The 27633-nt window shown below is 41.3% G+C and overlaps 1 protein-coding gene across 5 annotated transcripts in view; it reads right to left on the bottom strand.

The window, feature by feature from the left end:
- grid2 (glutamate receptor, ionotropic, delta 2) overlaps positions 1 to 27633 on the bottom strand; it is a 370055-nt gene that overhangs the window by 168117 nt on the left and 174305 nt on the right. For all 5 annotated transcript variants that reach the window (XM_058636042.1, XM_058636038.1, XM_058636039.1 and 2 more), the window contains exon 3: positions 2501 to 2788. In XM_058636042.1, the coding sequence (XP_058492025.1) occupies positions 2501 to 2788 (288 nt within the window). The remainder of the gene's footprint in view (positions 1 to 2500; positions 2789 to 27633) is intronic.

The raw sequence follows: 27633 nt of genomic DNA, 5'->3' as shown, positions 1-27633 counted from the left end.
CCTTTCAATTCATTGCGTTCGAGTCTTGCATGTGTTTCTTGTTCAGTCTAAAGCAGGTTTTGCAGCTCAAGACGACAAACCAAACTGAAAACAAGCGACAACAAAAAACAAAGTATGGCACAGGCCATGGAGAGATATATGATCAGAGAGAGAGAGAGAGAGAGTAAGGTAACAGAGAGAAAGCATGTGTTCTCAGTGTCTGGGACGCACCAGTAGAGCTGAAAATAGGGATTGGAACAGTTGCACCATGGCTTAATTTGAGAGGACACACTCGGCTGTCTGTTCTCTGAAGAACTCTCCTTGTAAAGAGTTGACGTCTTTTGGGAGCATTGCTATCATCTTAAAAGGCAATCTCTCTCTCTCTCTCTTCCTCTCTTCCTCTTTTACACACTAGCATCCCCCTTCTCTCCTTGAACAGGGGTGAGGCCATTAGGGAACAATAGTGATATCTTTAAAGAGCCTTCTGTGGCTGAGAGAACAGCTTTGCCAAAAGAATCCATGTGCGGAAACAGTGGTCACAGAGGGGATAGAGGGATTTTTGTGCATGTGTGTGTGTGTGTGTGTGTGTGTGTGTCCACAGTATGTGCATGTGAGGTGTAATGCACTTAAGGACAAATTCTGAATTCATGCCAGTCGATTGAAGATTGTCAGTCCAAGACAAACCCTGTGGTCTTTAGTCTCAGTTTGGGTTAGGTTTAAGTTAAGATAAAAAAAACAACATGTTCTTGATAGCTGTAATGCGACCTTAAGAAGTTTGAAGCATAAATTAAGACTACTTTGTTGCCCTGGCTATGAAATGTAATTCAACACAACTGAGCCTATGCTACGGACAAGTACTTTTTGTGTAATAGACGACACTGTGTGCGACTGCCGTTTTTGGCCCATTTCAACTCTCATCTGCCAGATATTGTGCAGACTAAATGAAAATTCTCTCCCCAAATGTTGCTCCGCATTGATTTAATTATAGTATTTACTGCACTGACGTGTGCTGTGTGGGACTACCTCTCCCAGAAGGGCCACATTAGCCAGTGTTCAATGTTCATCCAATATAAACGGCGCGGTATAGAGCTCACTACTTAGTGCATTCCTGTGACATATTCAATACAGTGATAAAAAGCCATAATGTCTTGGAAGATTGAGTCCGGGCCTGCAGGATGCATCTGGAAACAACCCCACTGCAGAGATCTCTTTGGAGATCAATGCATACAACACATTCATTGTGTTAATTGACCACAATGAGTGAAATGGAACGCCATTACAGTGATATGAGGTAATTCAACACGGAATTACCCAAGGCAGAATACTATTACGCTGCTGTCTATTTGCTTAAACTCTTGGATGAGTTATATTTATGTGCACCCAGCAACGGACAACGTCTGAGATAGTGTTTTTTTTTTTTTTTTCAGTATTTTAATTTACAATGTACCTGTTTTATCATCTCACATTGGGGTGTACGCCAGAAATACAACATGCCTTTAAAGTTTCAACTCATTACTGGCAGTGCTCTAGCATTGTTCTCTTGAACTCTATGAGAACTCGAAATGAGAGTTACTAAAAGTGTACCAGTGAAACTTTAGAGAGTGTCAATGTATGAATGTGAAGTATAGACCACACCAGACTCAAAGTACGTGACAAAAGATTTGGGTTTGGTACTTTAAGAGGTAGCAAATTCCTTTTAAATCAAGAGTTGCCTAATGTTGGTACTCAAAAGGTGCATTTCTTTGAAGAGAATGAAACTCCATGTGACACAAAGAACAAACTAAGCCCCTGACAGTTGTTCTGTTTCTGTATCCACTCCTGTATGCAGCAGCCTTTTACTCTGGTGGGTCTAAATTTATGTGGTCAGTGTTTCAGGGTAGTCTCTTTTACAGAGAGACTACAGTACCAAAAAAACAGGTACAGTTTGGTACTGGTACCAAATTCAAGGTGAACTGCACCAAATTCAAATTCAAATGTGAAAGGTGCCCAACCCTACACAAGGTACAGTGATTTCAAGATGTTGCAAATGGAAGAAACAAATGGTAAAGGACACAAAAAAAACATACCCGCACATTAAAAATACACAGCAAAACAATATTTCAGTAGAATGAAGCTATAAGAGCACGAGAGCCTACAGAACCAGGGTTGCACTAAATAAAAAGGACAGAATTTTTCTCTTGTAATATTGGAGTTAATGGACTGGAAAGAGAGAGAGGGAGCGAGGAGACCAGAGTGAGACGCACAGCAGAGGAAAAGGTAGAATCACCCTCGCACATGCACAGGCAGACTAATGTGCCGCCTGCATATGCATGTGTGCGTCTCTTTGCCCTTCATATGAATGAGTATGCATGTCCATGTCCGACTGTGTGGTGCATATTTTTTTTTCCCAGAAACCGAGAGTGAGAAAGAATAAGGTTCTGGATTTAACGATCACTCCGGTCCTACCATGTTCACGACACTGGTGCCACATAAAGTCCACATTTGAATGAACACGGACATTGATAAGAAAGTGTTTCCTTACCAAAATCTGAATCATAGAAGAGGACAAACTTCTGCCAGCTGTACTCAGACACCACTTGCATGATGACCTCATTGAGATAGACAGGTGGGCGGACCATTAGGGTGTAGTCATCTGTTCCAGTGATGCGGCTGGTGGGCGGGCAGGCAGAGCGGGGCGTTCCCGCTGGGGAGCGCTGGATAAAGAGGTGGGGGATGTGCATGGCGTCGGACAGAGTCTGAAGGCTGCCCGCCGACATGCAGCCAATTGAAGTGACCAGGGCCAGGATACCGCGGTTCATCAGCTCACAAGCTGGAGAGAGGAGAGGGGGAGGCAACGGGGGAGCAAGAAGGAAAAGGGGAGAAGAAACACATTTGATTGTTATGACTTATTCATGTCAAGGAGGCAAAACAGGTAAGCAATACCATATTTGAATCCAGGTAATTACCGAAAGTGCAACAGGGTAAATTATTCTTATTCCAGAGGTCACCACATTGTAGCACCAACGAATACCATTAGTTTGTTTTCTTTGTTATTTTGAGAAACAAAGCTGTTATATATACACACACAAGACCTGCACTGAGGGGAATAAAAGTGTAAACAAAGACCTACTGTATATTCTGTAGGTAAAGGTAAACGGTGAAGAAATATGGCAGAGCGGGAACACTGTGTACCACAAAACTACTACTGTCGCACAAAAGGAGATATTGACAGGCACAAGATCGACACAACATGAATGCCAGAATTTCTTAAACACTTTCTGCCGACCCTTTCATTCATTCCTTCTATTCAATATCACATTTTAGTCCAAAGAGCAAAATAATGGATGTTTCTGCTTTCATCTCATTTCAGATTTCCATCAAACTCCATTTCCAATTCACCATGGTGACAAAAGTGATTATATTCTGACTGCAAATACTATCTAGCGGTATAATCTAAGTTAAATCAACTCGGACCATCAGGCCACTTCCAGAACCATTACACATTATAAAGCAGTATTTTATAGAATGCTGTTCAAGTAGACATGCATAAAAAACACACCTGACGTTGCAGTATAAATACATGTAAAATGACGTACACTTTATTGTACCTCTGGTACCTGAATGCTGCTCGAGCTGTTCTAATTTCACCCCTTTTTCCTCTTTTCCACCTCTCATCCTTCAGGCCTGTAGTGGTGTCAAAAACACCTCTACCTCCTGCCCTCTCCGCCATTGCCCTGTTATCTCCCCCCTTGTCCAAAACAACCACCCTGAGTGCTTACCTTTCAGCGGCAATCATTTCAGAGCCACTTTCTTGCAGTGATGTTCATTTCCGTCGCCTAACAGCACCACAGATGGTTGTGCACTGTCCTCACCTTCGATTCATTTACTTCTCCACCAACAATATAACATCCACTCATCAGCACTTTTCCCATTCCACCCACCCACATCTTTAGTCACCAGACGCCTTCTCCCTCTTCTCTTGTTTACCCTCATGGCAACACAAACATCCATCTATATTCCATCTTTCCCTTACTCAAGCTATTTTTTGATTGTATCCCCTTTCTTAAAGTAACGCAGTGTAGGACTTGCTATCAGGGTCCAACTACAGTTGGGAAACGGTATTGTCTGTTGCGTCAACTTGTGTATTAATTGACAAACATGATAACATTTAACATCTATTTTTAAAGATATCAGATAGAGCTGAAACGATTAATGGATGAATCAATTATTAATTGATTACTAAATTAATCGAAAACTATTTTGATAATCGATTAATCGGTTTGAAGCTTTTTTCATGATTAAAGCAAGATTTCTGATTGTTTAAGCTTCTTAAATATGAATATTTTCTTCATTTCTTTGCTCTGGATAACAAATTAATCATTAAAAGTCAATCATTTTGGTTTGTGGACAAAATAAGACATTTGAGAACATCATCATTTCCAGGTTTGACGAAACACCGATCAACATTTTTCATGGTTTTCTGATATTTTATGGACCAAAAGATTTATCGATTAATCGAGAAAATAATCGACAGACGAGGGACTGTGACATAATGCCGTAATGTAGTTGAATTTTTTTTTTGTGAGCCAAAACCCAAACACGAGGTGTTTGTTTCCCTTCGAGCACAGAAAAACCCTGTTACACCAAAACTGGTGAAACAAAACACTTCAAAGACACAAACACAGAACAGAACAAAGTCAAATGCCATTGCACACACACACACACACACACACACACACACACGCCTGGTGTGCGTGTAAAATCCAGTAGTATATTGTGTGATTTCCTTTTCTTTTCGCAATAGCTGAAAGGTTATTTCAGGCCTTCGTAAAAGCAGCTCCATTCTCACAACTCATTGTTGAAGTCCATATTTGAGGAATTAATTAAAGTGCAATAATATATGATTAAACCTTTCCCGGTGTCAGCACTCAGCTTAGTTATGGTTATTATTCTTAAACCAATGAGCCCGGGGGGGCCTGTTGCATTAAACTGGGATCAGGGATTAAGCCGGGATATGTCAGCTATCATGGCTGAATTTAGCCTCGAATCGATGCGCAAAGTTACCAGTTAACTCTTTAAATTGTAAATATTATGATGATTAAGTGAGTCAGTGAGGTGCTGATTTGCAAAAACAAATGAGTGTTTTTCCTTTTTTAATTTTTATTTTTAGGTCACCTCGGATTTGTTACATGAAGTTCTGATGTAGTCAAAGGCACCAACCCCAGTTTACAGTATAAATAAGAATAGAACAGTATAAAAACTGTTATTTGGCTTAAATGAGCCCTGTGAGTATTAATATTGGGCTACTTAAGTATACAGTCGGTTTCTCTGATCTCAGTAAAAGTGGCCGTATCGCCTTTTTTTACACATCAAGTGTTTCACCTCTTCATAAATTCCAATTATAAGCTGTAGCTCGCCGGCGACGCACATCCTCTCCATTTCTGCATCAGTAAATCTGTGACTGACCTCAGGGTCTACTTCAAAGAGCTGTGAATGGACATTTACCAGGATAAGTTACATCGTCTCATCCTGGTCTGACGTTCGTGTGACGGGCTAAGACAGGATGAACTCGGTAGCACAGGTTAAGGCGTACTTTCTCTGATATCCTGGATTTCTTGATCCTACTTTTGCGCAACAGCCCCCAGGTTTCATCTTCTGTGTCTACCACCTTAATATTTAAGCATATGTGTGGGTGAAGATTGATGTATGCAAATATTTAGTGTGGACGTATGTTTGTGAGCCTGAATTTCTCTGAAAATTAGAATCTGAATAATCCAGGCATGTATCATAAACTACAAGTTCCAGATTGCTCTTGTCTAGCTTTTGCACATTGGCTTAGCATCATCGGGACTTTGACTAATGCAAGGCTTTGGTAATACTTTACTTATTCAGGCACTTTAGAGAATTAGAGCCCTCATCCCCTCTACATCACACACTCTGGCGTCTGCAGTGGATTTCTGAGGACTAAACTCATTAATACTCTGCTAATGACATGAGAGGGGTCTGTTGTGTTAACCCTGTCTAATTTTACATCGCATTTGAAACCGGCAACAGCGGAAGAACAGTAAGACACATTTGGTGTGCGTGTCACTTTGAAGAGTTGGAAAAAGGTTCAGCAGTTAATCAACGATTCTTAAGTCGTGTTTCGGTGACTCAGGACGAGCTGAATGCAAACATCGATGGATAATGTTTAAAAGAGTAACACGCTGTGGACAATGATTGCACTTTGATTTTCAGACACAGACAGCAACAGAGAGAGAGTGAGACGTGCAAAGGAGTGCAACCAAATACAAAATGTAGGCCTGTGGAATCCTGCACCGATCATCCTGAACCATAAGCGCCCACTACACTCCACTCACACACCACCATCACCGTCATGGCCAGCCCACACAAAAAGAACACGCAGAGCCCTTCTGTACATGAGCCGGAAAGTGACGCATGATAAATCATCCCGGGCTCAATCTCAGTAAAGCAGCTAAGACCTGTCAAGCAGTCATGCAGAGTTGTTTATGTGAGTGATGTACATGTCAGTCTTAAACGGAGTCATGTGCACATCCAAGAGTTCACACTGTCAGCCGCAGGGATTAACGCCGGCGGGATTCGGCTAATTCATCACTGTGCACATGCATTTATTCATACGGGCACCTGTGTGGAATACATGTCTTCATCAGACTTCATTCATGATTTATGTTCTCCAAATTTGAAAGCTTGATCCATGAGATTTTTTTCCCCATGTAGCCTATATATTTTTGATGCATGTTCTGTGTGTCAGTGCGTACTGAAACTGTGTTGCCCGCGACAGAGAATGTTATCGAGCACTCTCTCTCTCTCTCTCTCTGCAGCTTCTCGACGTGTTGGAATAAATGGACCGTGAGACGTTAACCTGCACCCAGGTGTAACCGATTCTTCTTTGCGTCTGCAGTCTTTCCCAAGCAGCTCTCTCCTCCCACCACCACCAAATCCACAATATCTCTCCTCCCACTTTTTGATCACTTTGATACAGAGTTGTCCAGTTTCCACGGCCCGGTGACCGCGGACTGAAAACGCGAGGAAAGAGAGAGGTTTGGGCGAGCCAGTTAATCGATATTTGAGGAAAACCAAACAGTGTCTCTACGTCTGTAGCCATATAACATCTCCCGTGTGAGTTAGAAACCAAACACTTTTACGCCACTTCAAATTGAGTAAAACATGAGTTGTGTCTGATTCAGTAAATTTACTCGGTACTTGGTAAATACGAGACGAAAAAAAACCGAATAACAGAATAATGAAATATGTATTGACACTACATTATAAAATAACCCATCAGTTTAGAAAAGCACGACATCGATAGGATCAGCTAAATCAATGTATTTTAAATACCCTCTTTAAAACAGCTAAAGGTGTGTCCTTGTATAATGAACTAGAATGTCTGAAAACAACAATGACGCTCATTATATTTTAGCTGATAGCTACAGGGGCGGCTGAGTTTGTTTGTTTTTTTTTTAATCGACAGACATACTGTCTTATCGAATGCAATTAATGAATGAAAAGACTATCTTTTGGCTGTAAAATGAGCACGTAATCATCATCAAGTGTTTGGCTTCATCGGAGATGCACTAAAACAGAAAGAGAGAGCATCCACACCACTATCATAGCACAGAGTGTATCGTCATATCAAGAGCGTGTGTGTCTGTGCATATGACCTACTTGTATATGTGTGTGCTGTTTGTTTTGTTCGCGGCTTCAAACTACTCCCATGATTTGTGCCAGACATGCAGAGCGATGCTTACTCACACAGCTGGCAGGCTGAAAATGTGCTCTGCACTTCATACAGTATGCGCCGCATGTGCATGTGTGTGTGTGTGTGTGTGTGTGTGTGTGTGTGTGTGTGTGTGTACGAGCAGTATGCGCTCCTGAGGGAATTCGCTCACCAATTAACGTGGACAGGGGAAAGACAACGTGCCCTTTTTGACTTTGTCTCTCCAGAAATGTATCACTCTGCGTTCTCTGACTGACGGCACTTCCTGTCGTTGAAGGAACCAGACCAATGATTTCTCAAAAAACACAATCTGTACTTATTCCTGCCCTCACTATGCCTCCCCACTCACACCCAGTTTCCATTACAATTTAATGGACGCCCTCTGGTCCCTTCATCTTGTCACATTTAACATCCATTCCTAGCTGGCTTGAGTCTTTGTGCCCTGGAGATGTATACATCCTCTCTCTCTCGCTCTCGTTTTTTTTGTATTCTCTGTAACTCCATCTGTGCCTCTTCTCCTTATTACCTTCAACTGCCCCTCAATTCAGTGCCCTTTACCACTATATTTATCCAGTTACTGCACTCACTGTTATCACACTCACCAGATGAATGCCCCCCTCTCCCCTTTTTTCAATCTCTCTCTCGCTCAGTCTATATTTTCTCTCTTAATTTAAAAGTCCACTCCCCGCTATCCCTCTACTTTCTCTCTCTACTTTTAATAATCCTTTCTTTTACCCGACTCATACCTTGTCCTCTTTTGTACCTGTTAGCTGTAGGGAACATGACCGGCTTGAAAATGTTTCTTCATTTATGGCATTTCTGCTTTTGTGTGAGTGTCTGTGATGTTGTTTTCTATGTGAGGGAAGAGAGGTCAGGACAGCAATGTAGGCGTCTGGTAATGTCCTCTGCCATCTCCTCTGGTTTCTCCAGGTTAATGTGGAAGTCTGCTTTCACTCTTTCAAATCATCTGTCTTTCCTGGCCATGTGCACATTCTCATTATCAAAAGAGGGTAATTTTGTCCTTTAGTCTTGTCTAACTGATGAGGACCTGCACGACGGAGAACCCTACACAGACGTCAATTATAGGTTTAATATTCGATTTCTTTCAGTAAACCTTCCTAAATGTTAGACACTTTACGTTTATACTTAAGGGGCATTTACATTAATGTTTTACACAGCAAAGTCAAATAGAGCTGCAGAACGAAAAAAAAAAAGAAGTATGTTACACTATGTTGTTGAAGATGGAGCTGCTGGGCAGGAGGAACAGCAGGAAGAGCACAGAGATGGTTCAAGGATGTTGTGAAGTTGGTTTAACAGGAACAAGAAGATACTAACACTCTAATATATACAAGATATATATACAAGGTATATATATATACATATATGTATGTATAGATAGATATACTGTATATATATATATCACATCACATGATAAAATAACTAAAAATAACAACACAAATGAATACAATCCTATTTTTTAAATTCAGCAAAAATGGTTGACAGCAAATAAGCGCACTAAATAAACATCATAGTAATGTTGTCACCATCACAGATATCAGGAAAATCTCGTGTGTGTGTGTGTGTGTGTGTTCGCAGGACTTCCAGAAATGCTGACAGAGACAACACACATGAAAATAACAGAGACAATGGATGTTTCTGAGTCAACTGCTCCTCTGAGATATTGCGTCCACATCAGTATCATTTTAAATGTCTGTGTTTTTAGCCGTAAAAGGTCAAACCCTGCTTGCCTTGCCGCCGGTCTGCTGTGAACTGTGCATTATTATGAAGAATATATAGACTCCTCGTGGGCTGTATGATTTGCAAAACAATCTCTATAGCCTTCTCTCTTTTTCCTTGATGCATGCCCACGCTGAGTGTCATAAACTGCAGCTCTCCTTCTCTAGTATTGATTACAAGAACACGCAGCCCATAATATTCTCCAGGTTGCCAGCAGTTTTGCCAGCAAATGCTTTCCCTCTCAGTTCTCCAGCTACCTTCCCTGTCGTACTAAATTTATCAGTGGCTTCGGTTCTTGTTAGCGGTAGCTGAAATGATGTTTTTGGGGGGTCATGCTGCGTTTTATCAAGCAAAAGATGGAAAACAAACAAACAAAGAATGCATCCTATTATCAGAGCGAAAGACGTTGCATCACTGTGTTCACTGTGCAACAGTTGATCCGCTGTCTCGCGGCTCCTTTGTTTATTCCTCCCTCTATCCACCGTCGGAAAGGCCTGGCATGCACAGTATATCTCTGTGTCGAAGCTCAATCCACTGTAAGGTCAAGAGGATGAATGTGTCACTTGGGAGGAAATCTACAGCTCTTCTGTTTCTCTTGGGCTGTTACTGCTATTATCTCTGTCTTTCTCCTCCTCATTCACTTCTCTACACTTATATTCTCCACTTCTACTTTCTCCGGCCTTGGATTCCTCACCTCAAGTCAAATATTTGAAAACAGGTACACACAACCACACAATATTATTCTGTGAGTGTGATGGTTGCTTACCTCTCTTGCTCTCTCTCTCTCCCTCTTTCACATTGTCTTTGTCAGCTACCGTAATGACCCATTTGTCAATGCTTTAATCATATTTAGAGAATGGATTGGTTGTTGTTCACCGCTAATGGCTCGGTGTGTCTCTGTTTTCGCTGCCTGTGTACACAGCAGTTGTCATATATCCCCCATGTGGTACCTTAATATTCTATTGCATACAGGAGTGTGTGTGCATCTCTCTTGTGCCGTCATATTTGTTGCCACAAGAGTCACGTGTTATTGCACACAGTATGTGGCAGCGAGCCGGAACTTTGGGGAACATAGGAGCAAATTGGTTCTCAAATGTTTTCACTCACCACAAGGAGTGCCTGAATGACGGCCCTTTATAACTAAATTGGGGGAGGGGAGGGTCTCCCACTGGTCACATTTTGCCAAGGTTCTGCTGCGTCTCATTCACAGGTGTGTTCACACCTGTTCCATGTGTGCTGTGTCTCATGCTGCCCATCACCTGATATAATTACAACCCACACAGGGGGTTTTCCTGTAATTGCAGCCTTTACTTTCTCCACATACAGCTACGAAAACAGTTCTATCCTCACACATGGAACATGGGCACTGTGATCTGTTAACATGGGCGTTTAAATAAAAAAAAAAAAAAACCCTGACAGATTGCAGCAGTGACGCACGTGCCTCTCGTCTGTTGTGAACCAGGCCTGAGGATGATGGATCTCTATCACGACAATCGATCAGTGAAAACACTCCATTGATGAGCCTGACATGGAGAATTAAGAACATTGGACTGTACAGAAAACACCATCAGATCAGCATATTACTAAGTGTGTGTGTGCTTGTATTTATATCTTTGTGAGGTCCGAAGACATGTTGACATTGTGGGGACACTTTGATTTGGCCCCACAACTTTAAAGTGTTTTTTTCAGGGTTAAGACCTGGTTTTAGGGTCAGGGTTAATTGGGTTTAGGTTATGGTAGGGTTAGTTTTGATGGTTAAGGGTAGGGTAAGAAGGAATGCATTATGTCTATGCTGGGCCCTCACTAATATATAAAAACAAGTTTGTGTGTTTGTTTGTTTGTGTGTGTGTTCACTCTGGTAATTCAACATCAAACATACTTTTGTCCCACTTTTTTTTTCTTTTCTTTTTTTTACCAGTAAATGTTATCCCCCACTGTTGTGGTACATCGCCCCGCACCTGAGACCCCCCAAGTTGAAAGGACTCCATTAGCTGTCGCTGCATACAGACATTTGGAAGAAAGAGGAGATAAATGATCGAGCGATGGCAAAGAATAAGAGGAGATAAAAGGGGATTATTTTTGACAGAGATTTCAGAAAGAGAATAGGGATTTTCTTATCAATGTGTTGCTGTAAATTGCTCTGAAAGGGAGGATGGAAGTATGAAAAGGCTGAACAGACATTTGAAGACAAATGCAAATCAGCAGGCAGGGTGAGACGGAGAGGGTGGAGGCACACGGGGGAGGGCGGGAGAGTAGGATGGATGAATTACAGAGAGACCGTGGGAAGAATTTCGTAATGATACATGACTCTTTAAGATTTACTTCAATCAGAAACTGCTGGTTCCCTGAGTGGCAAAGGTGGGAAGAGAGTGGAAAATAATGAAAAGCATGTGGTGCGATGGAGGATTAATGTCATTACACCGCTGCTCGTTAACGCAAAATCAAATCAAGCCAATCACATGGCAGCAACTACATGCAGTCATTCAGGCGTGCAAACACGGTCAAGCCCACTTACTGAAGTTCAACCCGAGTATCAGAACCAGGACAGGAAGGTGACGTTCAGTAGCTTTGAATGCTGGTGCATTTTAGCAACTGCTAATTTCCCACTGTTTTCACACACAACCATTTTACAGAGGGTTTACAGAGAATGCTCTGAGAAGGAGAAAATGCCCTGTGAGCGGCAAAAAAATAAAATAATGCCTTGGTGATGCCAGAGGAGAAAAGCCAGGCTGATTTGAAATGACATAAAGCCAGCAGTAAATCACAAGAGTAAATTAAAAGTCAAGGGTGTAAAATTTAGGAATGTAAAGTGGCCGTAATTCAATATACTACCCATAAGTATATTTGTGTACGTGTATAATCACTTTGAGAGCAATAAATTGGTTTTAGTTGCCTGAGAACATGCCTTTAATATGCAGTTTATGCGAGGACGTCGGAGGCCACCATTCCAGATGCAATTCCAAATCCTGCTGTTCACATGCAGGACTGTGACCGTGTGACCCTTAACTCCAGGCACCAATCCAGCCCAGTGTGCAGACTAGTGCCTTGTTTTCCGCCACAACAGACATCTTTGCTCTGTTGTCCTTAAAGTGAGCGGGTCAGCTTCTCTCTCTGTTGGCACGGCAACAATTAAACTTCTCTTTTAACACCTTCATTGACATTATTGGTGTGCTCTAACGATTGTCGTGTTTATGTTCCCAGGATTAGTGATTGATTATATGATACACATATACAGTACATCACCGGAAATCATAGTCTCCCCGCTCTCTCCCCTTGTCGCATATCTTACTGATACGTGATTGCACTTATGTAAGACAGTATGGGAGAAATTCATCAAATTTTAATGCAACTATGTGCACAAACGGCTTTCCAACATAGTAGTATCACCTCCAAATGACCTTGCTTCTAGACAGAAAATGTGCACAATGTGTGCTGCAATTAAATTATATATTAAGGTGTCAAGAACGGTGTGCTGTGAGAGGGTAAAACACCAAGAAAGCAGGCAAGTCTGTAGTCTTTAACTTCAGAAACAGAGAGGTTTTTCAGGTCTTTCAGAACTAATGTACTGTGTACTGGTAAAGAATAAGAGAATTAACACTTAGGGCAACAGCGACATCCTTTGGATTTAAGTGAGGGTGTGATGTAAGAGGGTGACAATGATACTTGGCCATTACGAGGCAAAAGAAAGGGGATACACGTCTGAATAATGAGGTTGAAAGTTTATAATTAACTGCGAAAATTACATCCGGGGGCGTTCAATCTGAAAACAGATGAAATGATTTGACTGTGTACAGCGTGACTGCTCCTAACTTCAGGTACACCGACACCTCGGGCCTCTGTAGATGTGACTAAGTATGTGTTCACCCTCGTGCACGTGTGTGGGAACGCCACCTTGCACGCCTATCAAAATGAACTCCCGCTCATAAGTGTGTGGGAAGCAAATGTTTAGTAAGTGAAATTGACTTCATTACCAGCCAGTGTGCACAGACAGTTAACTTGATTGGAGCAAAGTGATTATGTAAAGTACCACAAAAAAAAAGAGAATGAATTGCTTGTCGCCTTCATAGGAACTAAACCTGATAATATTTCAAATGCCAACTAATAGTTGATCGCCGAAAAATCTGTTTTGTTGGCACGACATTTAAGACATAAGGAGAAAAGCCTGTAACATTGAAATGCTGGCTCTGTCGAGCAATACTATCAGACCAGACCAGTATTAACACCAGCCCTTCTTACTCAAATCCTACTTTGTTTCCTCGGAAAGTCCCGTTCGTGTTGGCGCGGTGTGAATGTGCAACCGAAGAAGCAAACTCTGGTCCCCTTAAAAACATAGGTCCCGTTCCGCTTTAAGTGAACCAAATGCAAGAAGCGGACTACAACGCAGGGCATTGTGGGTAAACACAACCAAGACGTGCGCATGTAGAACCATAGCCGGGAGAAATGGCTGAACCCATTGTTGTAGCATACTGTATATGTGTTGTATGTACACTACTCAACTAAATACAAATCATTCATTGTTTATCTTGTCTTCTCCTTCAGTAATTCTTAATGCAGCGCCACCTCAGGTGAGGAAGGGAATACGCTATTATATACATTCGGTTAATGCCTAACCATTGTTCACATCTTAAGCCCCAAACTAGTTCTTGAGAAATGAGTTCCTGCCACATTAGGAGCAGGTTCAGTGTTTAAGCCAGAAATGGTCCTGAAGAGGCAATAAATACAAGTATACACACACATTCTGCACCTTCATCCATTCATTGTCTACTCTACTAATCCCAGCTGACATAGTGCTAAAGGTGGGACACAACCAGGACAGGACACCAGTCCATCCCAGCCACAGATTTCATTTAGCAGAGAAGTATATACATTGAATCTATTTTTTACCAAACTGTGTGACACCTGAAATAAAATAAAATCCTCCCCAGAGGGCAACTATGACAGATCCTACAGGGAGACGATGCACAGAAAAGGTTATTTGATGCTATGACGCTCGTAGTCAACTGCCCATGATGAAAAGAAAGATAAAATTATAGGGCTTGAAAGTGCCGGGGTTTCGCTAAAGGCTACGTTCACCTTTTATTTTACCCGCGAGCCAGATGGACAGAGAGAGATGAGAGTGGGTGCACGTGAAAGCGTGACACGTAAGGTTACGGTATGATGTTTGCACAACTCTGCAGTTCATCCACGTCGCCTCATTTGCGTTGCAGTTCTGAATTCAGGTCGCATTTCCTACGCGTGCTGAATGCATTTGATTTAAACTCTGCGAAACATCAGTAGACAAATGGACCACTGCTGAAATACTAACTATTTGCAGGCCTTCGTCAAAGCATCACAAAGTCAATACAGAGAGAATACACACACCACTGTATACACACACACACACACACACATACCTAATGTTCCAGAAAACTAAGCAAAAATACAAGAGTTGAACTGCAACCAAACCCACGGCGTCACTTTGTGCCTCTCTCTTTCTCGCTCTGTAGTCCTCTCTCCCACAGTCTTCTGTGACAGCACGCTTTGATAACTTTTATGTTTCCATAACAAGAATGAATGAGCTCAGAGGGCAGAGGAACCGTGCGCACGTGGCTGCACGTTTGTGCATTTCTGCGGCGACTGACTGTTTGTGCCACAGCACGCTTGTTTTTTCCTGAACTCCTGAACGGTGTGGGTGTGTTTCTCCTCCGCGTTCATCTACTTCGTTCAGTGTGTTCGTAGTGTAACTCTGACAGATGGCGGACCCCCCGTGAGGACCAAGAGAGAAAAGAGGAGCAAGGGACTGATGTGTTTCAAGTTGAGAAGCGACAGCAGAATCTGTTGAAAATGCTCAGCAAAGCCCCTCTGCTGTCACTCTGTTGATCCATAATTGAATGAGCAAGTGTTTATAGCCAATCACACAGCATGAAAACATTAACAGACATGCTTTGTGGGTTTTTTTTGGGGCGCTTGACTGTGGTTGAGTTTGATAAATATCCATTTTCATTAAAGTAGCTGTCAGCTTTTTGCTTTAATTATTGCAATTTTAAAACACGCCGTTATCACTGTGATTGCCGTCGCCTGCTTGAAAAGCTTGCACACGCCGCGTCCGTCAAGGCCTTTAGCCTTGTCTGTTTTCTTCCCACTCAATCTCCGCCATCACTGTCTGTCGGCTGCAAGAACACTGAATAGTGAACAGTTCAATGGCACCTCCATCTCTCACTCTAACAACAGAAAGTGACCCTGAGTGTCAGAGTCAGATGAGTCCTATAAAGGTGTTTATGTGTGTGTCTGGGTGTCTCTCTGTGTGTGTGCGACAGTAAAAAAAAAAAAAGAAAAAAGAAGAAGAAGAAGCCAATCTTCACTGCAGGAGCCTGGCAGCAAGACAATTATTTCAGTGCATGCGCTCAATTGCAATGCCGTGAGAACGTGCTCATTTGAAGAGAAGTCTTTAAAATGTAAGTAAAGAGATTAAAAAATATCTCTTCGGACTTTGTCACCACACCAGGAAAATGTGTAATAGTTACCACCTGCCAAGTGTTTACAATTCAGCTTTCAATTTATGTCAAATTCAGGGACATTCCCGGCTCTAAGACACCGGGGGAGTGTCCACTGGAGGAGCCAAACACACCCACACACACACACACACACACACACACACACATGTCCCTTTTTTTCTCTTTTATTTTTGGTAAAAAATTAATTTCTTTAATTGATGTGTTCACCACAACACTAATGACTTTAATGAGCGGCACATTGTTGACGACTTATTTCTCTGAACAGCTTACAGGAACTAATTTATTCCGAGGCTAAAACATTGATTGGAAATGCTGCAGGAACATCTCTCTGGCAGAACTGAGTTAAAAAGTATGTAAATGTGAGTTTAGTATTAGTATACTTTATTATTATATCTATGAGCTGAATTCCCTGAGGTCTTATGTAAAAACTGCAGTGTCAAAACAAAAATAAACTCAATCCCGAATGTGTCACGAAACAGAAAGCATTGAACGTGGTAATTGTTTTTCCTACTCATGTTCACATTGTGTGGGCATTGCAACTTTAATAAATGAACTCAAAAGACACAAACATACTTAAGTTCAAAACTCTTTTCAGAACAACTTTAATTCCAATTTTAAGCAGCCACTTTTTGGAACAAGATCTATAATTTTGTTCTCCTTCAGTTCAGGAGTGATAGCTTTAACAACACAATTGACTTTATTCAATCGCAATAACATAATAAGGTTTAATATGTATTGGCATGTTTGTTTAATAAATATTATTAAAACACAAGAAACATACTTAAGTTCAAAACTCTTGTTTGTCTAAGTCTATTAATAAGTCAGTGGCTCACGGTGGGGCTTTTAAGCAGCCACTTTTTGGAATAACCCAATTATTGTCCAAATGGGTCAACACATTTAAAGTGATTGCACGTGTTTTAGAGTGTTTGTTCAGTGCATAACGGTATAATCACTTTAAATGTTTGACCCAATTGGACGATAAATAAATGGAACAATAATAGCGGCCGATCACACTAGGGTGCACTGGTGGCTATTCATATATTGTTTACTTCCTCTGGACAACTGGAGGCCTATGCCCACAATTTGAGATAATATTTCATGTTTTTAACAAGTTTTTGTGGCCTTGAGGAAACGTTTACACGAAGGAGAAGATCTGGTAAACTTTATAGAATAGTGTAATTATGCTCTAAATAAAAGAATGGCAAACTGAATACTGACATGGGTGCACTAGTTTGAAAGGCAGGCGGTGGGCAAAATAACAAACAACTCTTTTCCTTATTTTTTCCCGCCACAGTTTGTATGTTCACGTATATAAAATAAGTAAACGGGGCTCATCGAAGCCACGCTGCAGAGAAATGTGACAGCTGTCTGAGGAGTTTGCACACAATCAACCAAGAACACAGGAGAAACACGCAGAGGAAAAGCACAGCAGAAGCCTTTCAGTGTGAGCAGCGCTTACGAGAGGAAAAGAGTCAATAACAGCTACTGTACAGACGCATAACCCCAAAAATGTTCATGGCAGACAGAGATTATCAATCTGCACAGTAAAGAGGATGTTTCCAGAGCGTTGCCGAGGCTCTGTTTGTCTCGCGTTGCCTCAGTTAAGATGACATGTTAATTTATCTGATGCAAATGAACTCCGCTCGCTCGTACGCACATACACGCGCCTGTCTGTGATCCAGAGCCAATCTGTATGCGCTCTGCCACGCGAGGGGCGGAGGCCTGGAAGGTACACACTGGCAGCACAGAGGGTGTGCGTTTAGGGAGACGTCTTAATTTGTCACCGCGGCATCTTTTGCAGGCAGACTGCATACGCTGCATACGCTGTAACACAACGTTCAGATGGAAACGATACGGCATCATTAAAACACAAGCAGCACAAATGGTAATTTTTTTTTTTTTTTTAAAACATCAACGCCATCGGTCTGTCTGACAAAAATCCAAAATGCACTGTGTGGAAATGGAGAGCAGGATTTGAATATATATAGATGCTGCATTTATTATACAGTGTCATGCTTGAGGAATTTTCAGCTGCAGCCACAACAGTCAGGTAATTTGTTTTCCCATTTTGCTTTTTTTTCTTTTTCTATTTCTACAGGGGGAAATTGACTGTAGTTTCACTAACACACTCGGGCATTCACTCATAACTGCAATCATCAATTTGATTTTATGATTTATATTGGAATAAAGAGTAACTCTGTACGAGGCTGGTGCAATTCTCCAAAAAAAGCATCAAAGCCATAAGGGATTCTATATATTTCTGTCTTCCGCAAAGGGGATTTTAATTAATAATCGGCGATGCTCTTCTTTTTTCCGTGTACTGAATGAGCTCCGGTAAAAATCCCATTAGTTTAAAAAAAGATGATAAGATATTCATCTATTAAGGGATGCAATACAGTAAAAGCAGAGGGTGATTCCTGCAGGTTTCAATTAAGTCCTATTTAAGAAGAACTTTATTAGAACACAAGAGCAATGTCAATTGTCACAGAGCCTTTTAAAGAGTCAAGACATGAACTGTTGACTTTAAACTTTGAGGCTTCGCTCTTACATGTGGTTTATCCTTCCTTCTTTGCCTCGAGAGCTTCTCAGTTGACGACCCGCGTTGTGCAAACCCAGCGTGCGTGCGTGCGTGCGTGCGTGTACATGTTAGCAGACATTATGATTTAATGACCGAGGGTCTTCCACATCAACATTTTATAGAACAGATCCATTTACCCTACACCGCTTTGACCTTTAATTATTCCTCCATCACTTATTTCCCATCCCTTCTTTCCTCGCACTGACACTCACTGGTTCCCCCCCCCCCTCTCCATCTTTTGCTGCAACTGTTTTCATTTTCCCTCTCTGTCGGTGTCTCTCTCTCTCTCTCTCTCTTCACTCCCTCTACCTCCCTAAAATCTCTCCTCTGTAATCTCTCCCCCACTGACTCTCCTCTGCTCTCCCCTCCTGCCTTGCTCTGTGCAGGAACCAGACAGATGCTAAGGTTTAATGCTTTAATTTGGCTGGCTGTCAGCCTTTCAATCTCTTTGATACTTGTACATATTGTGGCACTGAAGACACTGTGATCCAATTTGGGCAAGCTGGCATCCACTCAGACAGACAGCGGTTTGTGAGATGACACAGTTCTTCCTCTGTGCATTTTTTGGCATGTTTGCAAGGATACTTGTTATTTTTTCCAGTGTGTGTGTGTGTGTGTGTGTGTGTGTGTGTAGACAGTAGTGTTGGCAGAGACACAAACAGAGAAGTGGGTAGATTTGCTGTTTGTCATGAAGCAGACATGTCTGCTGTTCATACAAACACAGACACTACAAATACACTTTTAAAGCAAATTAAGGCTCCCAATTAAGCCAGTGCAGTGTTTGAGTTGTTCCTCTAGAAGCACAACCCTTAAGCGTGAGGGGGACAAAAAAAAAAAAAGATGGGAGCAGAGCAAATACTGTGAATAGGATGAATTATTTAAGTGGCTGGAATACATTACAACAAAGACCAAATCAATGACATCGGGATTTAGTCGTTTAAGACTCCCACCATGACAAACGGACCATATTCTTAGTTGACCAAGACTCAAGGCCACCCCTCTCAACAAGTTAGGACATTTTTGGGCACTCCAATGGGCAATTAAAGCACTTGTCCAGCAGATTACATATAATTGATGGAACAATTAAATTAGACAATGACTATGTCAATATGAGACGGAAGGGCCAGTAACATGTGGTTTTTTTTTCCATACCAAGTTTATAACCTTTCATATATATCATATATTTTTATTTATATGGAAGATAAAATAAAAAACAAATATGTCAGTCTGAATCTGTCCTGAATGTGATAACAATTGATCAGTGCAACTGTTTTTGCACTTAAATGCTCATCAGAGAGTCTAAGTTTTATTATTTTATTATTATTTTTTTTAATTGAACAGCAATTTAAAGGTGTCTTAGTTTCTAAATTCCACTTTATCCTCCACATGAGGGTCACAGGGGAGCTGTGCCTATCTCAGCTGACGGACACCCTGGACAGTTCGCCAGTCCATCAAAGGGACACATAGAGACAAACAACCATCCGCTCTCACCTATGGTCAATTTAGAGCGTCCAATGTTTTTGGACTGTGGGGGGGAAGCCGGAGAACACACACACACACACACACACAGGGAGAACGTGCAAACTCCACACAGAAAGACGCTTGTTCTGACCGGGTCACGAACCCTGGTCTTCCTGGGTGATAACCACGAGTGCTAACCACTACACCAACCGTGCGGCCCTCGATAAACACAAACTCTCAACAATCCACACACCACTTCTCATCATCTGAAAATACTGGCAACCACAAAGTAACAAAAGAGTAACAGGCCCTATGTGTATGTATTACATCCGTGTCCTCGGGCAGCACTGGAAGTTTACAGATTTATATTCCCCTCCGTTTGACTTAACCTCAGTTGTCATTGTGCGTATGTGTGCTCCTTTACACACACAATACTCTCTCTGCGTTCGCACAACAGCTCGAACCACCAGCTTAACATCTCACCTTGTGTTTGAATGTTTCTCTCTCCATTTCTGGACAGAGTTAAGCCTGTAATGGCTGACGCACATTTTACTGCCCTGTGTTGTTTATTTTTAATATGACAGCAAGAAAACAACTTTCTTTTTTGGCTGTAGACATCAAGGCAATGAATTCAAACCAGTAGGACATTGCTTGTCAAAAAACATGACAAGCAGAAAAATGCTTTTGGCTTAAACATGAGCTTCGCAGTAACTTTATACACGGACTAAATCATCAACCACTGGAAAAACCTGCGATTAAGTTTGGGCAGGCTGACAGACGCCTGGGGTCAGTCACTGACTAACAAATTAGCAAACTAAAACAGACTCATAAATTCACAGCGATTAGAGGAACCTGGCAAAAAACACAGCTCCCAAAGAGAGTGCAGCAGCGGCTCAACGTCAGCCTGTAATGTCTTCAGTAATGTCTTCATCATGTTTTCATCTTTCCTCCCTCTATTGTCAAATTCAATTTCTATTGACAGTTGCATTATCCTTTAAGTGTGACAAATTTGCAGACACGGGAACAAGGTCACCTCGTCACGTCAACTGCGGTTCTGCGACAGATTATTTGCAAAACGTGGGGAGACTCGCGAAGCGTGACGCGCAGACCAAAGCAGTCGAAACGAGTGTGTAAACAAACAAAACGCTGAATAGCGGCAGCGGTTAAAGCTGCCGTGTGTAACTTAAGGTGGATTTTGTTGTTGTTCGTGTTATAATTCTGCCTCATTTTAGTTTTCATGAACATTATCTATATGCGATGTCCTTAATCTTAAAAAAGGAGCTCTGTCAAGCAACACTATCAGCCACTTTTGAAACATTTGCTCTGCTGTGTTTTCAGTCAGCCTCCATCTGTGTGGACATAAAACAAATGACTTTCTCTGTGCGGCACGTGGACGACTGCAGGCAACAGATCTAAACGCCATTATACGGAGTAATACATACAGAGTCATGTGGAGCTAATGGGCTTAATTAGCATTGTGTGAACTCATTTGACAGTGATTTGAAGGAACAGACATTTGTTTATATTTAAAAGTTGCGTTCTACACTTTTAGCCCTGCAATATGACCGTTTTCTTTTTCCATTACTGTGTTTAAACATACAGTATATACAGAGGCTATAAGAATATAGCAACATAGAGTGTCTTACATCCCTTTTTCCAGCACAACATAAGCAATCTGATGAAAGAAAAAATAATTTTCACCAACTACATAAACACACCTGAGCAAAAAAAGTACTGAAAATGTTTTCAGATTGAATTTGGGAAATTTCTGCACAATGATTGCATTTTTATATCACAAAAAAATGCATTTTTTTAAAGCCTGAATATGTGACCTATGAACACACACCCCCAGAATGTCAATTTAAGGAGTTGTGTATTATTCCCACAGAAATTTAACTGACATAATGATTTGTAAATGGGGCAAAATGCATCAATGCAAACATGTGTCTGTTTTGTGAACTGACAGAATAGCACACATATGTGGCAGAGTACTTCCTACTCCTATAGAATTACTCCAATTTAACTGAAAATATGGCTTGGAGTATTTCTGTCTGTCTATATCAGACCACATATAATTAAATCTGTCAGTGAAAGAGTAGCTTCCATCCAGCCGATTGCAATCGTATTGCCCGCAGAGCTTTTTTTAATGCCAGGTACAAATATGTGTTTGCCCCAAAGCGTTCAGTTTGGTGTCTGATCAGCTCAGGGGGATTTTCCTCATGCTGTCATATGTGACATGTTCATGTTGCCATATCCATGCTGTCATATGCCTTTAACTCCACGTGGCTTCCGTCGAGCAACTCTATCACAGAGCCCGGTTTGATGGAGCGCCGCTGAGATGGACAGTTGTGACAACGATGAGTAAAAATAGAGACGGAACAAGTGGATTAAAAGGCATGAGGTAAAAGCCACGTTTCCATGACGAGGCGTCTTTGATTGTAAGACATCAGGGCCGGTCACTTTCCCTGTCACTCAAATTGGGAACAATCCCTCAAACCTCTTCACATAATCACCTTGTGTTAACGAATGTGTCTAAGTCATTTCATCCCACCTCTCTGCCGGTATCCATAGTAATACTTTTCACAGACCAGTGCATGTGGTGTGTGTGTGTGTGAGTGATTGAAAGGCTTTTGTATTTACAAATGTAGCTTCACTCTGCGTCCTCAGTTTCAGACTGTGTTCGTCTCCCTCATACTGTATGCAGCAAAAAGAAAATTAGCTCTTAAAGAAAATGGAAGATGCCGCTCTGATTGGTTTGTTGCACATTACAACCAAAACACACCCACAATGAATTAGGATGCCTTTAAACCATGTGTACCTGGCAGCAATTCATTAAACCCAAACAGGCCAAAAGTGGATTTGGACACACTCCAAACACACTGCAACCTTGTGTTTTCGTCAGCGCGCTTCAATTATGAAAATCAATTAAACTTAATAATAATGTAACGCCTGCATTGTGCATTGTGAATAGTGCACACAGGAGCGCTGGAAATCTGTTTAGACAATCACCTATGCAAATCAAAAGAGTGAGAAGACGAGAACAGATGTTGTGTGTGTCTTGTTCTGATGTTGGACTGCAGGGACATCTTCACATATCCCTCTCTTTCCCTCTCAGTGAGGTTCTTCTTTTTTTCAGAAAAATTATTTCCTCACCTCCCACCTCTTGTTCAAACTTCTTTCTTCCTTTGATGCTTTTCAGAATGCTGTAATGTGATTTATCCCCCCCGCCCCCACCCACACACACACACACACACACTCAAAAACAGACCTTTGGAAACTGCACTCTGCACGCTACATGGTTTTATGCTTTTTTTTTTACCCCCTACTCCACTGGAACAAGTCACAGATAATCCAGACTTGTTTTCTTTGTCTGCTTTGAAGTGACAAAAAGAGAAAATGCTGAGTACTAGAGAAGAGACGAGAAGAGAAGTTGATGTTAATAGACCACATAACAGGTATATTTGCCTGCATTTGTTGGTGAGCATGTGTATAATTGTTGCAGTCCCCGCGACCTTTTCATGTTGCTATGTGAATGGTCAATGAGACCTTTCAACCATCCATATTTAAGACAGGGGTCTCTTTAAAAGTCCGTCCAAACACACACACACACACGTTCCCATGCACCACAAAGAGAACAGAAGTGGTGCAATAACGGATGCAATGACAATTCCGATCACAATCAGTAATGGTACGCAGGATTTTAAGGGCCGCCATAATTATTCTCAATTAGTTTCTCATGTCCATGTCCTGTCTTAATTACATGCCAGTGTGCTCTTGATATTTACATGAAAGGTACATTAAGGCCACTTATGGTATCTTTGGTTTGGGTTCAACTTCACAGATGAAGAAACTGCGACAGAGTATTCGGGCCAAATTGAAGAGAATAATTACTCTTTCGAGAATAAAGTCGTAATATTATGAGAATAAAGTCTTTAGCATCAGGACTTTGAAAAGATTGTGAAAGAAACGGAGTTTGTTTGGAAGAAGGAGCCACACATCATCTCTTTTGTGGAGGAGAAAACGGCTGGTCGCGGTCGACTGCGAGCTATCGCTGGTTACATCCGTGTTCCGCTGCTATTTAATAATACTACTAATTAGATGAACAGTAAAAAATAAACGTTATTCTCGTAAAATGACAACTTTATTCTCATAATATTGTGACTTAATTCTCGAAAGATACATTTTTTGACCCTAATACTGTAAGAAACATCCACATTTCCAGAGTCATATGAAGAGTTCTACTACGGCATTTCTGTATGAAACCATTATTGTTCCAAAAATATAAACTGTATTGTTATTGTTAAGGACTGGATTCTAAGAAAATGGTCTAATTTGGGGTTCTGTAATAATTTCCCACTTCCCAGTAATGCGTGCTGTGTGCATTTCTCAACATTTGCTCAGATCCCATTACATCTTGTGTTTTCTAATCGGTGTTTGGTTTTTCCATCCCTACAATTTTCCTCTCTCTGCTTCCATTCTCTCCTTTTCTCTTGTGTCCAAAACCGCCATCCATCCATCCATCCTCCTCCCTCTATGCCGCTCCATATGGTGCAACAGCCGCTTTCTCCACCATTTGTGCTGAGTACATGGGCTGAATCTTAACAATGCGGAAACTCTTCACTTGATTGGATGTCTTATCAGTGAAAACACAAGAGCATTAATTAAAAAACAAAACCGTTGCCACACATTACTGCACAGAGATGGGCAAGTGAGATTGGATGGCAACTGTGTGTGTGTGTGTGTGTGTGTGTGCATGTGAGTGTTATTTACTTGTGTATAGATGAGTCCATGCATCACTTTCATCAGTATAAGTGTAATTATGATAACACCAAATTATAATTACCCCGCAGGGCTCTGCAGTGTGACCAATTTGGTTGCACAATGTGAACAAAAAATCCTTCGAGAGTGACTCCATTTTGTCTAAGGTCACACGTTGAACTTTAATCTCTCCCTAATGTTTATCTACAAAGCCCGTGTTCCCAATGTGCTCTCGCCTGAACTCACACTCGAGGAAGGATGACGCTGTGGTCATAATCAATCATAGGCAGAGAAGGGGTGGATCTGCACCTCTGATTGGCTCTAATGCAGATGTTCCACTCCCGTGTCCTGCGTGTGTGCAGCAGTCAGGAGAACAGAGACGAGCGACATGCAAGAGATGGTAATATAAGATGAACAGATGTAGGCCCATGCCCCTGTGGTGTAGTCTAAGTGACGCACAGGTGTATGTATGCTCTATCCTCACTACCAAAGGGCCAGCGTTAATACATTTATTTATTTTTTTGATAGAACTTGCACTAAAGCATTCAATTTTATTGGAAAACAAGTTAAATATAATACAATTCATCATGTTTTTGTTGGGAGCTATTGGTCTGGCAATCCATGTCCGAGCGTAGGGCTGAATGATTTTGAATAAATATCTAATTGAGATTGTTTTGACAGGAATTGCGATTGGGATATGACTCGCAGTATCAGACAGAATGGTCATTTTAACATCCTTATTCTCATTTTCATTCTAAAAAACACATTTAAAATGAGTACTGCGTGAGACACAAAGATGTTACCTTCAGTCTGTGGTATAAGATGTGATAGATCAAGACATTTATTAATCTAAAATGATGTTTTGATTTGAAAATTGCAGTAGGCCATATTGTGATTTCGATAAAATCTCGATGAATTGTTCAGCCCTATACGAGTGGATGTATCTATTTATGTGATGGGGGTAGAGTGGGCTGGCCTTGTTGCCAAGGTACACACTTATAAGCATAGTATCAAGGTGAGACAGAGGCAAGTGACACAAGACAGTATACTCACTACAGTAGACCACACTACACTATTGTTGTGTCACTACAACTTATTCTTGTCTACAGTCACTTACATAAGTATGAATGTATATGGGGAATGACAAAAAAGGTAACCCTTGCAACCCTCGTGGTGCTGAAAGTGACGAGTTGAGTCCACCTAAATGAAATGAAATGAAGTTACGTGCACCAGTGTAACCAATGCAGACAGTTAGTCTGGAGCCCTGCCTTGATATGATTATGAGCATCATTATAATTCTGTTAGTTGTTATGTATGCATTCATCACAGCATCCAGGTAATAATAACGTATGACACTTGACACTTTCTTTCAAAGGAAGTGCATTCCATGTACGATGAGCATGATCAAGAGGAAATTGTGGTTTTGAACGCATCATCATGGTCTTCATTTCTAAAGAACCAGCCCAGAAGAAAACATTGGGAAAGAACAAGTGATGGAAAGTAATAATTAAGAAGAATAAGCAGAAATAAATGAGAGGGCGACAAGGCCATTACAGTCACAATGAGGAGCCGAGTGGGGAGATAGGACCCAACAAAGCTGCTTCATTCATTTTTAATGAATCCAGCGAGCCTCCTAATAACCTTCTGAACAAGCAAAGACACTGTCATTGACATCTGATCTCTCCAAACATTTTTTAATTTAAATTTCGTAAAATATTTATGGACTTTCATATGCTTTCTTTATGTATATCGCTCACATAGAGGAAGTTAGACATAGTTATTGTCTTTACACTCAAAGAAAAACACATTAAAGGCAGAGAGATGTGACTTTTCTTACTTTTGCATGGCTCTCTTATTCAGAAACATGTTCATGTTGCCATATCCAGACCCACACAGAGAGTTAGCAATATTTGGCGGTGTCACCAAAATATTGTGGGACTCAATCAAGCACTTAGAGCGTCCTCATAACACACAAATCTAAAGCAAAAGAACAACATTTACTGTACTGTATGCACTCTATGTTCTTGCCACACAGGGCTCAGCGCAGATAATCAATCCTCATCCTACACAAAAAACTTGCAGACAGCAACTTTTAGCATGGCACATTAACACTGACATTAAGCACTGACAAAGAAAAAACACCCTGTGTGCCAAAGTGATTCTGTCTGCTTCTAAAGCCTCAAGCATATCAGGAAGGCTGAGGTCAGGAGTTGAATGAGAAGACTGAATAAACCATTACCAAAAAACAAGTCAACCACAATGCACTTCCATAAATCTCCTTAAATAATTAGTACATACTAAACTCCTATATACTTGCATGTGTCCTGTGCATTTTAACTAACGCTTTTCCCCAGATTTCTGAAGACATCCGAACATTTTGCTGGCTTAATTGGGTTCTTGTTACCAGGAATGCATGTTAGCAAAGTTCTACTGCATAATTTCCAGGTCATTAGTGATCATTCTGTGGTTTGGGTCTTGTAAACACAGTCTTATCGGACTCAATCCAGAGAAATATTACACAACGCATTTCTGTACAAAGCAGAGGCGCGCGATATTAGCTTTGGGACACCGTTTTATCATGTCAACAACTTTGACGAGAGCATGATTTTAATTTCTGGTGGTGATGTGGGTAACCTCATTTCACTGTAAATGCACGTGTTGTCTAGCAGTCTGTTGATCCCAGCTGACACAGGGCGACATGTCACACCCTGGGTCACACAGGGCCACATAGAGACAAACATCCATCCACTCTCACACTCACACCTACAGGTACAGTCAATTTAGAGTGTCCAATTTGCCTCATCCCCAAATCTGCATGTTTTCGGACTGTGGGAGGAAACCGGAGAACACCTACACACACGGGGGAGAACACGCAATCTCCATGCAATGGTCGCGAACCCGGGTCTTCT

This window comes from Solea solea, chromosome 8 (assembly GCF_958295425.1).
Source record: "Solea solea chromosome 8, fSolSol10.1, whole genome shotgun sequence".
In the NCBI taxonomy this organism is placed as follows: Eukaryota; Metazoa; Chordata; class Actinopteri; order Pleuronectiformes; family Soleidae; genus Solea; species Solea solea.
The sequence above is the reverse complement of the archived record's forward strand: the minus strand, read 5'-3'. Positions and strand labels throughout refer to the sequence as shown.